This window comes from Paramisgurnus dabryanus, chromosome 10 (assembly GCF_030506205.2).
Source record: "Paramisgurnus dabryanus chromosome 10, PD_genome_1.1, whole genome shotgun sequence".
Classification (NCBI taxonomy): Eukaryota; Metazoa; Chordata; class Actinopteri; order Cypriniformes; family Cobitidae; genus Paramisgurnus; species Paramisgurnus dabryanus.
Window position 1 is genome coordinate 30,748,224 of NC_133346.1, and position 16,816 is coordinate 30,765,039.

At 37.7% G+C, this 16,816-nt stretch overlaps 1 protein-coding gene across 10 annotated transcripts in view; it reads right to left on the reverse strand.

The window, feature by feature from the left end:
• Nucleotides 1-1,417: 1,417 nt before the first annotated feature.
• The window catches only part of nrg1 (neuregulin 1), an 89,747-nt gene continuing 74,348 nt past the window's right edge, over nt 1,418-16,816 (reverse strand). For 3 of the 10 annotated variants that reach the window (XM_065271668.2, XM_065271669.2, XM_065271661.2), the window contains 7 exons: nt 15,358-15,416; nt 12,139-12,162; nt 7,882-7,984; nt 7,651-7,759; nt 6,287-6,420; nt 3,328-3,492; nt 1,418-3,157 (listed from right to left, as the gene is read on the reverse strand). In XM_065271668.2, the coding sequence (XP_065127740.2) occupies nt 2,557-3,157; nt 3,328-3,492; nt 6,287-6,420; nt 7,651-7,759; nt 7,882-7,984; nt 12,139-12,162; nt 15,358-15,416 (1,195 nt within the window). In that variant the 3' untranslated portion in view covers nt 1,418-2,556. Of the gene's footprint in view, nt 3,158-3,327; nt 3,493-6,286; nt 6,421-7,650; nt 7,760-7,881; nt 7,985-12,138; nt 12,163-15,357; nt 15,417-15,764; nt 15,833-16,816 lie in introns of all 10 variants that reach the window. The other 7 variants (XM_073816093.1, XM_065271670.2, XM_065271664.2 and 4 more) reach the window with 5 other exon arrangements.

The following is a 16,816-nucleotide window of genomic DNA, read 5'->3' on the forward strand; positions in this document are numbered from 1 at the left end:
GACATATTGTGAGCCTCAAACACGATTGTTTCCTCCTTTTTATGTAAACCTTGTACATGCATAAGACCGCTGGAAAACAGGCCAATCTCAACATAACAAAGACTGTGACGTTACAGTCGAGATGTGCGTCCCCCAACATTAAATTAAATACAATGTTGTTACAATGCTAAAAACAAAGTTGTGACTGCTGAGTTAGCGCTATATGCTAGTTAATGCTATATGCTAACGTTTAGGTTGAAGTTCTACTATTGACGTTACAGTTATGTTTTGCAGGTCCATACTGAAAAAAACACAACCTTACCACTCAGAAATGTCCATTAACAATCTCCAAACAATTAATTATTCCTTAAAATCCGTATCTTTATCTGATGCAGACTCAAACATAAGATCTGCTTACACCCACACAGAGCTACTGAAGGAGCTGCTCTGTGAAAAAGCCAATCAGAGCAGAGCTCAACATTATTATTCATGACCCTTTCAAATAAGTAATAATAGACCATTTCATTCTAAAGGCAAATCTTAGGGTTGTAAAAGGATATGTAAAAATGTCTCTTAAACTGTAATTTTTGTATTTAATAAAGTCCCAAACCTTCTATATAGATATCAGAGAATATTTAATAGATTGTATCAATGCTTTCTTTACACAAAAGGTGATCTGTAATGAAAAAGGTCTTATAGAAGAAAGAAATGTTTCTTCTAAGAAACTTTGACTGAAAGGTTCTTTGAGGAACCAAAAATGTTTCTTTTAGGGCATCGCTGTGAAGTATCTTTATTTTTACGAGTGTAGTGTAGTTTCTTGACAGATCATAGGTCAGACCACTCACTGCCTATGTTTCAAAAGTATAGGTCGGGAGGCAGACAACACATACATTACAACGTGTGCAACTCAAGTGTAAATGACTAAAGTTTTTCAGTTTGATCAAATGCTGACACGTCTTTTAAACCTAACAGATTACAATTAGTTTGAAGCAACACTGAAGGTGAAAAGAAAGACATGAAACACAATGTAAAGCTATCACACGTATCGTCCAGACATTTTATAGAGTTTGTCACACAAGAGCAGCATTATTATTTCTCAGTTAGGTTGTGGTCATGACGAACAAGCTTGTTTGTATGTGGCATGCCTGTGTTTGTCCTCATGCTTTGAGATCAACACATTCATCTTCTTCTTCTTAGTTACGGACAGTTATCTGTTCATCTGATTCATGAACATTGTGTGGTGGTCAAACAATAATCCAAAAACGCTTGAACATCGATGCATTCAGAGAAAATGCCTTCATTTGAATATTTCTGCAAACAATTTTATGCAAACAGTAAATAAATTGCTGATAACAAACGTAAGCATGATGGTGCTCATCATCTGTCCTGACATAATATCGAAAATCAAACATCAGAAGATATTTACATGAAGACTCGGGCTGTTCATCAGCTTGTTTTATATTATTTACAATCAGCATTTTTTCAAGGTGAACATTTATTGTTTTGAATGACAGAATGCTGCACAGAAATATTATTAAGTGACGGAAAAAAACATTATAATATCATCGCTATTAAAATATAGAAGATTACATAAGGCCAAGATCAGATAATAAATAAATAAATAACAAATAAATAAAGAAAATAAATAAAATCTTTTAATGGAAGAGAAATTCACTGCTCCAGGTTATATATATATGTGTTGTATTGAGATCAAGCTGAAGAGATGGTGGTGAAATGACGCAAGTTACTGTAGTAATCTGTGAAAGCAAACAGCAGAGCCCTCATCTGAATGTAAAATACTGGACGCACACATGAACACACTCTGAATATAATGTAACAGTCTACATGGATAACAAAAGATGAATGTTAAAAAAAACGAATAAAAAAATCTCTTTCTATCTTCTGAATGAAACAATTTGCACTTTTCAAACAACTGCTGCATTAACTTTTACACCAAAGCCAATGAATGTGATGGATACAATGAGCCATATATTCAGTCATATGACGAAATCAAAATTCACTATGATATAAAAGACAATAATGTGATTATGTTTGTCTTATAGCTGATTTTGTGAATAGTTTTAGTATTTCTTAGCACTTTTCTAGCAAGTGTTAATAAACTCTAATGAGCAGCAGTAGATCGACTTACATTCAGATTTACAGCCACAATGTAGGAATACAATAATGATCAGTTTCAATAAAAATAAACATTTTTACCAAAGTGACCATTTGGTTTGTTTACTATTCCTACACGGAGTGCTGGTGGAGTTTCTTTTTCAGACACACACATATTTATTTGGTGGTGAATATATGGCCCAGTGGCATAATGCAGTTTTTTCCGTTTTTTCTTTTTCCCAACTTAAATGAAAAGGCACCATTTTGATTATATTTATTCTGCTAATGAAATACTGTGACCTCAGCTACACATGAATGGCACTTTTAATAATAACAACATAATAACATGAACACATTTTTCATACATCGAGTTTATAAAAGTCTCTGTTTCGCTAAAATAAAATAGTTTTCCTCAAATACCTAATTATAGAAAATAAAGGTTTAGTGGTGATCTGTTTAGTTTTACACGGCTATAGGATCTTGGTTGACCATGACACTAGTTAGTCTGCTCTGCAGGTGTTCCTGTGGTGACAGGTGTAGTACAGGGTTAGTTCTGTTACCCTCCAGCCCGTCCAGAACCGCGGACCCGCAGAGCGGGTTTTGCAAGCCGAGAAACGGCGTGTCCTCGTCCTCGCTTTCCGAGCTGCTGCTCGCCGAGTTACTGCCGCTGCCGGGCTCTGACGACTCTTCGGCCGCCCGGACGATCTGTTGAGTTCTTTCGCTGGGGTTGTGCGAACTTTCGGTCCCTCCGTCCTCTTCGATGTGCAGAGGGCTGGCCGGAGGGCTCAGCAGGTCGAGGCCGTGATTGTAGTGGGCAGAGTTACGGAGATTGTGGCCCGACCTCCGGGCCTGGTTCGAAGCCGATTTGTCGCGCATGATCGGAGGCGTCCGGAAAAGCAGGGGGCGCTCGTCCTCTCCGGAGGGACTGGTCGCCATGGAAGGGATGGAGGTCGCCAGGCTGGAGAGAGGAGCCGACATCTCGGAAGGCGGCGAGGAGGGCGTCACAGGAGACAGAGGCCCCACGGGTGACAGGCGGATGGGTGTTGTTATGGCTGGGACGTACCTGAAATACACAGAGCAGTTTGTACGGTACTGCTACCCATTCTTTTATGATTATGAAACAAACGATAGAAGTATGGGAATGATAGAGATCTCTGCACACTTGGGTCATTCTATCAACCAATGAGACTTTCATGACATAAGTCGTTGGGATGTAATGTGCAGTAAATGTACCTCTCACTGCAGGAGATCTGAGCTTCTCTGGAGTTCTGATGTGAACCTCCAGTAGCGTTCAGACGGCCTCTCTGTACAGGTGCAACATGATGTCGGCAGTTCTCCACCGATGTGTTCACCGTCACCGTATGACTGTCCGAATCCACGCTCTCTGTTTTACTCCAGCTGTGAAAGCAACAAGAGATTTACAGCCAAAATAACTTTGGTTTGTTCGTCAATTCAAGCTGTTTTAAAACATGAAGAAATCACTGTGACAGGAAAAACTTTTACATATGCTGTTTAGGGCTGTCAAAAGATTAATCGTGATTAATCGCATACAAAATAAAAGTTTGCATAATATATTTGTGTCCGTATTATGTGTAATTATTTTGTATATAAGAAATAATTAAGAAACGTGTATATAAATTTATTTTGATTTTGATATTTATCAATTAATATATATATTAGGGGTGCACCGAAATTTCGGTCGCCGAAAATTTCGGCCGAAAATGGCATTATCGGTTTCGGGCCGAAATAAAAAATCCAGCCGAAAATGTAAACCGAAAATGAATGTCAACCGCGTCCCTCTCATCTGTGCGCTAGCGCTTGGGTTTCACTCACGGTGATCAGTCGTCTCCCACCCCTCCCCTTCATGCTCAAGCAGGTTTCACTCACGGTCGAGCTGTTTGCACGCGTCTGCAAAGATTAAGCATGTCTTGATGTGTAAACTTTAGAGAGAGTCGCGCTAATGTGTCTCATACTGTAATCCATTAACATACATTTGGCGAATAAAGCAATGAAACACAACGTAACGTTTTTATGTGGAGCGACTGTTGCGCTGTTTGGGATACACCCTCGGTCTCTGTATGTGCATGCGTTTAAGTGCCCTCGGTAGTGCACATAAGAGAGAAACGCGTTTAAAAAAAAACAAGCAAACATAAAATCTCGCTGTTATTGACAGGGCACATATAAACAAAATTCTCTCCACAGTATTCTTTTTCTAATAAAAACATTTGTTTATGTCTTAAGTGTATGTATAGATTACAGTCAGATTAACCTACTTAAGTCTGTGTCATTAATGTTAATCAAACAACCCATGACAAAGAGACAAATAGCTCTAAAAAATAATTATATATTTAATTGATTGTGTTATGATTCATTTAATTTGATTTCTGTACCTTATGCTAATTTCAGACCTTATTAATGTACAACTTTGTTCTCTTTTATAAATGTTAGCAATTTCTTTATCGTTTATTAGATTATTCCCACCTGCTTTTTGCTGATCCGAAAAATAATCTGATCTGTGCCTCAAAAACTGTAATGTGATCCGAACTATGAGTTTTTTTATTCGTCACACACCCCTAGTAAAGTTAGTACACAGTGATGGCCATAAATGCAATTGTACTAATAATTGGCATAATAATTTATTTCGGTGTTTCGGTTTCGGTTTTTCGGCCTTGGCTTCCTTTTTTCGGTTTTCGGTTTCGGCCAAGAATTTTCATTTCGGTGCATCACTAATATATATATATAAATAAGTAAAAAAATCTTACATTTATACTAGCGCCGGGCATAGATTAATCTAGATTAATCTCATACAAAATAAAAGTAGTTTGTGTTGTGTGTAATTATTATGTATATATAAATACACACACATTCATGTATGTGTTTAAGAAACATTTACATGTGTATATATATTTATTTATATTTTTATATATTCTATATTATATATAAATAAAAAACGATATATAAATAATAAATTTCTTAAATGTATATTTATGTATGTGTGCACAAACTCATAAATTATGCAAAAAATAACTTTTATTTTCTATGAGATTACTCTAGATTAATCTATGACCAGCCCTAATTTATACATGTATGTGTGTGTATATATATATATATATATATATATATATATATATATATATATATATATATATATATATAAAATGCAAACACAAACTTTTATTTTGTATGCGATTAATCGCGATTAATCTTTTGAAAACTCTAATGCTGTTATTATGCTCAAAGATGAGTTTTAACTGATAAAATAATCAATTACAGGGAGACTTTAAATTAAGAGGCTACCGGGGGGTTCACAGACCCTCATAAGCATAAGAGCAAAATAATTACATTCACCCTTCTCATCAGTTTTATTTAATCTGTCTTCATGTGATAAAACTAACATTCAAAATCTGGTTAATTCAGAAGTGTTTGTATTCAGTAGGTTCACAATGCTCTTAATGTTTCTGTCTGTGCTGAATGTGTCACTTTCTAACACATTGTCAGGTGTTTCTAGATAATATAACAAAAGTCATGATTGTATATTGAAGCTGCCATCAAAATGATCACAATATTTTTCTAAAACGAAGCTAAGATCAAACGGACAGCAGCGTGTTGTCCAGTGTCGCATATCATCCCTGAAATTCATAGCAGCTTGTGTCAATATGTTATATCCTACCCAGTCTCACAAGGTTTCGTGATATAGTCACGTAATTTTTTTATTCTTTTTTCGTGATATTATCACGAATTTCCGTGTTTTTTCGTGATCGTATAATGAATTCCTGTTTTCGTGTGATTATCGCATATTGGTTACTCAACTGCTTTTTCCTATTTTTAGACCATTGTCGCTTGGGTTAAGGGCTAGATTTGGTGCTTGCATTAGAATGTCACTTTATGTATTGGTTTATACTATTTTTTCTGATTTATTTTTTTATATGTCGCCTGGCATTAGAGTTGGGTTTGGGTAGGGATGTCATTTTATGTAAATGGTAAGAAAACAGGACAAAACAGTTGAGTAACCAATACGTGATAATCACACGAAAACAGGAATTCGTTATACGGTCACGAAAAAACACGAAAATTTGTGATAATATCATGAAAAAAAGAATAAAAAAATTACATGACTATACAACGAAATTTGATGAGACTGGGCTGTTACATCATGTTGTTGTGAATGTGATAATAACGTCAAGTAATGTACCATGAGCTGGAGAAATTAGTGACAGAAGTGGACAGATGTGTTAAAGTGATGAAGTCATTTGTAGAGAGAGATGTTTCTGCTTCTTTCTCCATCGCATGAAGATGAGGAGGAACAGCACTGTTTGCCATGTAATGCTGCAAATAACACACAAGTGTAAGACACATGAACATGTGCAAAGCTTTTACCATCAGACTCAAATCCATTTAAAAGATGAACTGCTTTGGTTTTCTAGATTTTCATTTGTTGTAAATACAGGAAACTAAACTTAACAGTGCAGTCAACTCGCAATATTTCATGCATATGAAGATAAATGACAGTAAGAATAGATTAGGCATTAGCTTAAAGGGCACCACTTCAATATAAAATCCAAAAATGGCACCAAATCTATCTGAGGTTTCTAATTTAAATGAATTATCTCTGGGATCCATACTGCCCAGTGTTCAGTATCACTGAGTGCATTTACATGCACAGAACAAGCGGACAACTATGAAAAATCCGCTTTTTGTAGAAAACTACAAAGCAGTAGATCGACTATGCAGAAAACTGTGTTTACATGTAACTTGTCAGGTTTCTCGCAGGCAATAACGTCACCGCCTATAGTACATAATAATCAAAAAGCCGGCGGCATATCTGTCTTAAGCTGTACTGTTTTATCTCTTTTCATTTCTGCAGAACCTGTTAATATAACAAGCATGCCGCACAAGCCCTGAAAAGTGAAATCAAAACATCTTGATCGCCCCCCACAGTGACTGGTCCCAGTATAGGTCATAAACCCCGCCTCCCCCATGTTATTCAATGGGACCAAATAAACAATTTAATTACAATTATCTTTTATTCAAAGCTGGTTTCTGTCATTTACTGTCGTTTTTATCATGCTGATGTAAATTCATGTGTTTGTGTTTAGTTAGTTATTTAAAGCTATAAAAATAGTGGTGTCACGTCATGATTGACAGCTGTGATATGCGCATTCTGCAAGGGCGGGGCCTTGATTTCGCAGCTTTACTTCCTGCTCTACTGCGCAGGACTGGTCCCAAAATCGCTACTGCGCAGACGTAAGACCCAAGATGTCAGCACCGTATTGGCACACTGGCGACTTCACTTTTCACCAATGGAAGAGAGCAAATGGGCGGCGTCCTTTTTTTTTACAGTCTATGAAATATAACATCAGCTTTTATTTTCACAGTTTCTTTGCGAAACTACCTGTGCCGAATGGTTTTTGCTTGCGCCGTTTATGAGCTTTCCAAGATAAAAGAAAACCTTTTTACACGTTTACATGACCATACATGTTATCAGTTTATTAAGTAAAGACTGTGTATGTAAACACACTCAGTATGAATATCATTGGTAGAGGTGATGATACTCACATTGACCAGTTGCAGATTTTCGGGTGGGGGATTGGGAGGGCCTTTAGCCGCAGCGTTGCGCTCTCGTAAACTCTGCCGCAGCCGATCGTGCAGCTTTTTCCTCTGTTTTCTACACGCACAGAACACACGCAGCTCTTAGACGCATGCACAGACTTTAACAAATAACTCAGTTTTAGTCAAACCCAAAACATTAGTATCAAAGTGAAACAGACGTTTCAAAATGTGAATTACTTTGTTTTGCAGTAAGCCACCACACACATGATGCCAACTACTAGGAGAGCGATGCAGATGCCTGTTATTGTCAAAACACGTTTCTGATAGAGCTCCTCAGCTTCTGGAAGAGAGGACACACTGCTTTTTACACGTACACACATCAGTCACACATCACACATCTATACACTCTTAACATATGTTGGGTTGCTTTAATCCATGTCTGGGTCAAATACTACATGGACAAACACAACCCAACACTGTTTTAGAGCGTATTCTTACTCAATCTTCTGTTACTTCAACAGATTTCTGAGTAAGAACTGATTGTCGGCATGCATGTAATTCAGTTGATCTGGGGGGTTATTGAGAAACATCTGATGTGTATTGATCTCAGGATGTAGTTTTGCTAAGAGGGAAGAGACACTGGGAAGTGTTAATTCAAGGTCAGTTGAGAATCACTACATCACATCACAAACCCCGCAGGACTCAGATGACTCTCTGTCATGTCTGTAACACTGCATGCACTTCAGTTTATGACCATCACAACATTTAATGAAACCTTCAGCATAACCCATGCAACTTTATATTCACTTTTTATTTCATAAGATTCTGGCTTTTGTTGTCATCTATATAGAGACAATACTTTATAGGTTTATTTGAGGTTTAAGTATATATTTTGCTTTTGTGTGTGAATATAAATTTCCAAACTATATATGCAGTGTTTAGTTTAATGCATTTTTGAGTAATTAATGACTGTAATGAAATAATCTTTGTCCTGGAAAAGGAAAATAAGGGATTCAGTGATTACTTTTCATTTTTAAGCATTTTCAGTTACCGTAAAACTTCAAATAATAGCCGAGTCCCAAATAGACGTCTCTTTTAGACGCCTGGTGTGACGACAGATTTGGGTAAATAAACGCCTGTCTCAAATAAAGGCCTGGTCTGTTTTTTAGTTTCGGGTTGTATTTAATCTTCTAAAACCCGTCAGATAGTCTGTTTTAAGACAGTTCTATGGTGCAGATTGAACACGGTAAAGTTTTTTTTGCTTACCGGTAGATGTCACGTGACAGACGCAGTCGTTCCATTACTCATCACTATGACAACACAACAAGCTTCGTCGCCAGGATTGAGGTGATGATGACAGTAGCGAAGTGGCAATCGGGAGAGTTGGGACTTTTCCCGGTGGACCGGTAGTGTTTTGCGGCCGCTGATAATAGCCGGGCTTTCAGTCTTTTGTCATGCATGCACTCCCGCCACACATTGTATTTCTCGCGCGGAAACACTATTTATCATATTTAATATGCTGCAGCGCCCAAAATGTATCTGGCCGCACTGCTCTCTCTCTCTATCAAGCCCGTCTTCCCTAGAGTTCTAGTCGAGCAAGCCAATACAAAAAAAAGAGAAAGAGGCTACACAATAGCCAATCAGAAAATAGCACTGTTGTATCTGGGTAAGATTTCACGCAACAACCAATAAAATACATATCTTTGTTTGCTTTATTTATACTGCCAATAATTTAAGACTGTTGTTATTACACGAACTAATTTGTTAAAAACATTCCAATTAAAAATAAAACGTAATATGTGGTAACCTCCTGCTGTCATGCTGGAACAATTAAATTAAAAGCCTGTCTCTTATAGACACCTGTCTCTTTTAGACGCCTGGTGTGATGATAGGTTTGGGAAAATAAAAGCCCAGGCTATTATTTGAAGTTTTGCGGTACTTAAGATGCATCTGCATTACATACTGTATATTATTTCAACAATTCAGTATAAAACAATCCAAAATATCAACATTTTGATAAATTTGCTTTAAAAATGAAATATATGTACTGAAGTTTAAACATTGAATTTAATTTCTCTTGTCTATCAGCTCATTCTCAGCAAATGCGTACAAATAGCACACAGTGTGACTATCGTGCAATAGATACGCCAAATTCCAATTAGCGTGCATATGATATGACGCCAGTTCTTCCCGTTCACTTATACCCAGTCTCACGGGGTTTCGTGATATAGTCACGTAATGTTTTAATTCTTTTTTCGTGATATTATCACGAATATCCGCGCTTTTTCGTGATTGTATATGTATTCGTGTTTTCGTGTGATTATCGCGTATTGGTTACTCAACTGCTTTTTTTCTATTTTTAAACCATTGTCGCTTGGGTTTAGGGCTAGATTTGGTGCTTGCATTAGAATGTCACTTTATATATTGGTTTATACTATTTTTTTCAGATTTTTATTTATATGAAGCTTGGCGTTAGGGTTAGAGTTGGGTTTGGGTAGGAATGTCATTTTTTGTAAATCTAACCCTAAACCGAAGCGACAATGGTAAGAAAATAGCACCAAACAGTTGAGTAACCAATACGTGATAATCACATGAAAACAGGAATTCGTTATACGATCACGAAAAAATGCGAAAATTCGTGATAATATCACGGAAAAAGAATAAAAAATTACGGGACTATATAATTCAAAAATAATTTCAATTTAATTGTATTTATATAGCGCTTTTCACAATTGTTGTTTCAAAGCAGCTTTACATTAATAGATGTAGGAAAAGCATAGAAAAGTGAGCATAGTAATAATGTAACGTATACAGTAAAGTAGTAAATTAAGCCAAAGGTGGCAGACTCTCCAGGGGATAAAAAACCCCTAGGAGAAAAACCCTCCTAGCTAGTCCAGGGGGAAAACTCCTAGGAGGAGAAAAACCCTTGAGAGAGATACATATATATTTTTATATATAAATACTATTGGGGTATAACAAAATTTCGTGAGACTGGGCTGGTTCACATATATGGCACAGTGTGCTGTCTTATTTATTGGTTTCTAATTTGTTTTCTGGCTTTTTTTACCATTGTCGCTTGGGTTTGGGGTTAGAGCAAGTTGAAACATAAAATGACATCCTAACCCAAACCCCAATTCTAACCCCAACTCCAAGCGACCATGATTTAAAAATAGACAAAATATCGAGAAACCTGTATAGTAAATAACATCCTAAAGCAAAACCCAAATCCAACCCCAAACCCAAGCGACAATGGTAAAAAAACTGAAAACAAATCAGAAACCATTAAATAAAATGGCCCAAAAAGAAGCGCCATATAAGTGAACAGGAAGGACTGGTGTATCATATGCACGCAAAATTGGAATTTGGTGTATGTGTTGCACGATATTCACACTGCGTGTTATTTGTACGCATTTCATGAGAATGGGTTGTGTCTTATAGTCAAATAAATGACTATAAATTTATTATTAGCAAACACTGTTGATGTGTTATTTTAGTCTAGATTTGGTATTATGTTGGTTTAGGCTCCATCAGTATTTCTATATAATCAAAATGATGTGTTTCTTTGCTCATCTCACTTTATTATTACAGTCAATGGCAAATCTTTTTAATTCTGATACTCTAAAGCAACAGATAAACATAAAAAGCTACATATCTTAAAGCCAACTGTGAAACCTCGAATGTGCCATACACTACTGTATGTATATATCCAGTGTATATTTGTGGATGCTGAAGGTTTCAGTGAACAGATGTTGAAATGATATCAGTGCTTTACTCACAGGCAGTTAAAACAAATCAACTGAATAACCCATGAAATGTCTTTCTGTTTTGACAGATTTCTTATAAAAGTATGATATACAATATGCAATGAGATCCCAGTAATGAACCTCCAGGTATGATTTCATGGGTATGTGTTAATTTCCTCATTTTAACCTGTGAGCAAACTCTGTTACCATTATTTATTTACGTCTTTTTTCTTTAAATCTATTTTAAGGTTAAGCACACAATAAACACACAACACGACTGCCATTACTACCGTACGAGTCAACATTAATAAACATTGAAAAGAAGTATATAAATGAGAGGAAAATAATAAATTTGACAAAAGAATAAGGGAAGAATGACTGACATGCTGAGAGGAGACTTTCATGAATGAAGGGCAAAGCAAAGCTGAAGGGATTCAAACACAGCATAACTACTGCAGTGTGTGTGTTTGTGCGTGTGGGTCTTTGTGAATAATTTATAACATCCTTCACAATAAAAGCTGATGCCTCCCCCTCGCATCACATCAGCATTAGAGCGGATATCTGCTTTCTGGCCTTAAATGCCTAAAAAACCTGCAGAAGGTTGTGAGTGGCTCTCTGAAGTTTACTGCAGTGATATGATAAAGATGTCAATCATCTGTTATGACTGTTTGATCCCTTCATGAGCAAAAGAAACAGACTCAAGCTTCTAGACCTACAAATCTGCAAACTAGGAGGAGAGAACGATTCATACCCATAAATTCAATCCCAAGATGTTCTGCCCAGGCAGACAAGATGATGAGAGGGAAAGGAAAGGAACAAAAAACAGTTGGTTGGAGATTTGAGCGGTGAACAGCTTTGACACCTCAAACACAACACCATATACCTGAACCCATCTGAACCATCATGAGAATAATTCATGCCTGTGCTGTTTCACCTCACCATGACAAACAGATCATAAATTAATATGTAATACAGATATATGGATGGTTTATAACATGTATACAGGGATGCATCTTTTTATTAACACACACTTATGGTTGATTGTTTTGGGTTATTATTATAAAAAAACATGCGCATGCAGATGTCACTGTGCTTGACTGTTTCACACAATAGACTGACCACAACGCTTCACCATAGACAAATTCTAATTCAGATGTTATACATGTGTGATAACACCGGCACATGTTTAATAGAAACATGCTGTTACAGACATGCATCTCATTAGAAACTAAACTAGCACTCGTTTAGAATAAACTGCTGTTGGTTTTGGTCTGATATATATCTCATTTCAGCAGATTTATTATTAACTCAATCATCCCTTCTAGTGACGTTTAACTGCAGTAAAATGGATCAGGGGTGTGACATAGAGTAAGTGTGTGACATCACTATCATCAGCATCCACTTAGGTAACACTAGTCATCCCAGTATCTGTATAGAACTGTAAAGGATTTGCTTTAGATGGTTCTCTTCTTGTATTTGATATTTAATATGCTTCTCATTTCCATGTTTAACAAAAACTAGAAATATGCTGATGAATCAGACAGCGAGGATTGTAACAACAGAGAGGATGACATAGATAAAGACATTGTACTCCTCCTGATCACCTATAGAGACACCATACACCTGCTGGTCTCCTATAGAGAACTTGTACACATTTTAAACCCCTACACAAACATTGTAAACCTTCTAATCCCCATACAAAGACACCCCACAACTCCTGAACCCCTATAGAGACATTGCATAACTTCTGATCCTCTACAGAAACATTGTACACCTCCTGATTCCCAGAGACATTGTGCACCTCCAGATCCCCTATAGAGACATTGTACACCTCCTGATCCCTTATAGAGACATTGTACAACCCCTGATCCCCAGAGACATTGTGCACCTCCAGATCCCCTATAGAGGCATTGTACACTTCCTGATCACCTATAGAGACATTGTGCACCCCCTGATTCCTTATAGGGACATTGTGCACCCCCTGATCCCTTATAGAGAAATTGTACACCTCCTGATCCCCAGAAACATTGTTCACCTTCTGATCCCCTATAGAGACATTGTACACATCCTGATTCCCTATAGAGACATTGTTCACCTTCTGATCCCCTATAGAGACATTGTACACCTCCTGATTCCCTATAGAGACATTGTGCACCTCCTGATCCTCTATAGACACATTGTGCACCTCTTGATTCCCAATAGAGACATTGTGCACCCCCTGATCCCCTATAGAGACATTGTACAGCCCCTGATCCCCAGAGACATTGTGCACCTCCTGATCACCTATAGAGACATTATACAACTCCTGATCCCCTACAGAAACATCATAGATGTCCTGATACTTTCCCGAGACATCACACACCTTCTGATCCCCTATAGAGACATTGTACACCTCCTGATCCCCTACAGAAACATCATGGATGTCTTGATCCTCTACAAAGACATCTCACACCTCCTAATCCCCTAAAGAGACTTGTGCACCTCACCTCCTGATCCCCTATAGTGACATTTTACACCTCTTGATCCCCCTACATAAACATCACAGATGTCCTGATACTTTTCAGAGACATCACACACCTTCTGATCCCCTATAGTGACATTCTATACCTCCTGATCCCCTACACAGACATCGCAAATCTACTGATCCTTTACTAAGAAACTGCACCTCCTGATCCCCTATAGAGACATCATACACCTCCTGATCCCCTATAGCGAAATTGTAGATCTTCTGATCCTCTTTAGAGGCTTCATCAAATACCTCCTATATAACTTAGAACAATAAAGACAAAACTTTTAATAAATTAAAAGCAATATTTATGCTGCTTTTAGAAATGTATAGAAGAAAATGATTTAAAAATGTCCCCTGTCTTACATATACTGTAATAATGTCCTTTAAATCTAAAAATTAATTATTTTTTATTTGTATGGGACATTGCTCTCAATGAAAGGCACGTGTGTCTATTGTAAAGTTGGTTAATACAGCTGATAACAGAGTATGTAATAGCACAACATTTGCTCTTGTTATCTTATGCTCAATTTATTGATAGCCCTGATCATTTTTCATTGATTAAAAGCACTTTGGCAATGACGTGAGCCTGCGTATCTACTGATGTGAAGGACAAACACTATAAATAGCAACACTGCTATTTTAATACTACAGTTACATCAACTCTGCCTCCCAAAATATCCTTCACTGTAATGATGATGGTTCATTTTCGGTGTGATTCAAAGTCCAATGTACTGCACATGGAATTTTTTTCAAATTTTCTGAGATTATTAGAGAGGTCAATACACACCCACATCTGGCTCCTTATGTATGAAAAGAGTTCATACAGTAGTTTAAAAAGAGTAATAGAAAGCAGTGCCATGTGTGAAAATTGGACGTTTATCACACACTGAAATTAGTATAATGTATATGTGGGTCAATATGCATGACATTTAATATACATCAAATCAATGTTTTTGATGTCAGGTTGATTTGCATATTTAACCTGCTTTTTAACATCAGTTGCCCACTGGCTTTATCAAGCACCATGTCCGAGGCTACTGTAGTTCTGGATCTTAAAGTCTGATATTAAATGTGTTCTCAGTTTGGCACACCACAGAAAAATCTGTTATTAACCACACAGCCAAATAAAAAAAAAAACGGCAAGTAAATTAAATAAGGGGGACTTCAGTGCATCATCGAGTAATGATTTTCGGCCCGCCCAAAAAAAATCTCACATTATTTCCCCTATTAAACCCGTTAAAAATCTGCCATCCCCAAACCGTTGAATGTCACCCGTGTCCATCAGCTAACTAGTATCCAACAGAACAAAACTAGATTAATAGACACTAAACATGCATAGAGAAAGAATAAAATAAATAAATGGTCTGATCTGACTACCCATCTGACAAAACCAAAGCAACAGAAGGCAGCAACTGAGCATGCTCTCATTCAAGCACAGACAGCAAGAGGAGATAGACGTACTGTAGAAGCTGGCCATTACGTAGTTTTGGCAGCGATCACCAGTAAACTCATTGGGGCACCTGAGAGGGAAAGACAGAAGTCACAGAGAGAAAAGAGAAGAAGACAGAAAGTGAGTTTGAGACCCAGAAGTTCCCCGCACACTCGCACACAAATACACACACAGGAGTGTCTCTGGTGTCGCCCGCTGAAGGTCTCACAAACGCCCGTCACGTTTCATCTGATCCCAAGAGCTCGTTCGAACACGAGCGCACGAGTCTCTGAATGTTTACGCTGGTGAATGTTGAGCGGGCGGAGGTGTCCGAGCACCTGCCCGGGGCGGAGGAGAACCAGCGTGGAGACAGCAGTGATGTTTGTGTGTGTGTGCGTGTGTGTTTGGGGATTGAGGGTCTTTCATTAACTGCACATACGTTTCTGGTCTATGACTCGCACAGGGTCTCGGGTTTGACAGCGGTCCCCTGTGTATCCTGGAAGGCACCTGTGTTAGAAACAGGATGAACAGCACAACACATCACAACACAATGTTACACAACTATACAAACACACGTGCGACAGTGAGGCATGCACGTGCCGCATGCCTTGTGACGTACTGGACTGCAGGTCACTGACACAACAATCAAACACAGAATATTGTCTGATATTGACTGATTTCTGAAAACAATGACAGCACTCACAATCCACACACACATACAGATAGGGTGGCCATTTTCGGGTGCGTTCTCCGGAAGTCGCGTTGATCGACCGCATACGTCATCAAGGTTTAATATTTCGTGTTCAATTTCAGAAAAGCAAAGGTAAGAAAGCAGAAAAGGTAAGAATGAAACTACAATGATTGTAAGTCTTTAAAGAAATAAATCTTAATTTTCTAATGTATTTTGACTGAAATGTGAGAACCTCGATGACGTATGCGGTCGAGCAACGCGACTTCCGGAGAACGCACCCGAAAACATGTTCGGGACGTGTCCGGCAGAACTGGCACGAATGGCCGCCCTACATACAGATTTTTTTTATGAAATAGATGTTTCACCTTCTCTATTCCTCATTGGTGGAAAGATCTCTAAACTTTGTCTGATCAGCGAAATCCCCACAATTAAAAACGTATCTCTTTATAAACACTTGGAAACATGCTGAATACTCCCTATATAATTTAACACCTCTCTTCATCTATCTCTCTTCTCATAGGTATAACAATTGTTGCAAACATTGTGTATTAGCACTTCTCATATTATTAGCTCGCTAAGATGAAAAAAACTAGTTGGCTGGTTTAAGCTGTTGTAGCAGGCTGGTTTTAGAGGGGGTCTGGCTACTTTTTAGCTCGTCATGCTGGAAGACCAGCTAAAACCAGCTCACCCACCAGATTGACCAGGTACTTCCATCTGAAAGGGACAATCCACATTTTTTTTTTTTGAAAATATGTTTATTTTTCAGCTCCCCTAAAGATTAAATTAAAGATTTGATTTTT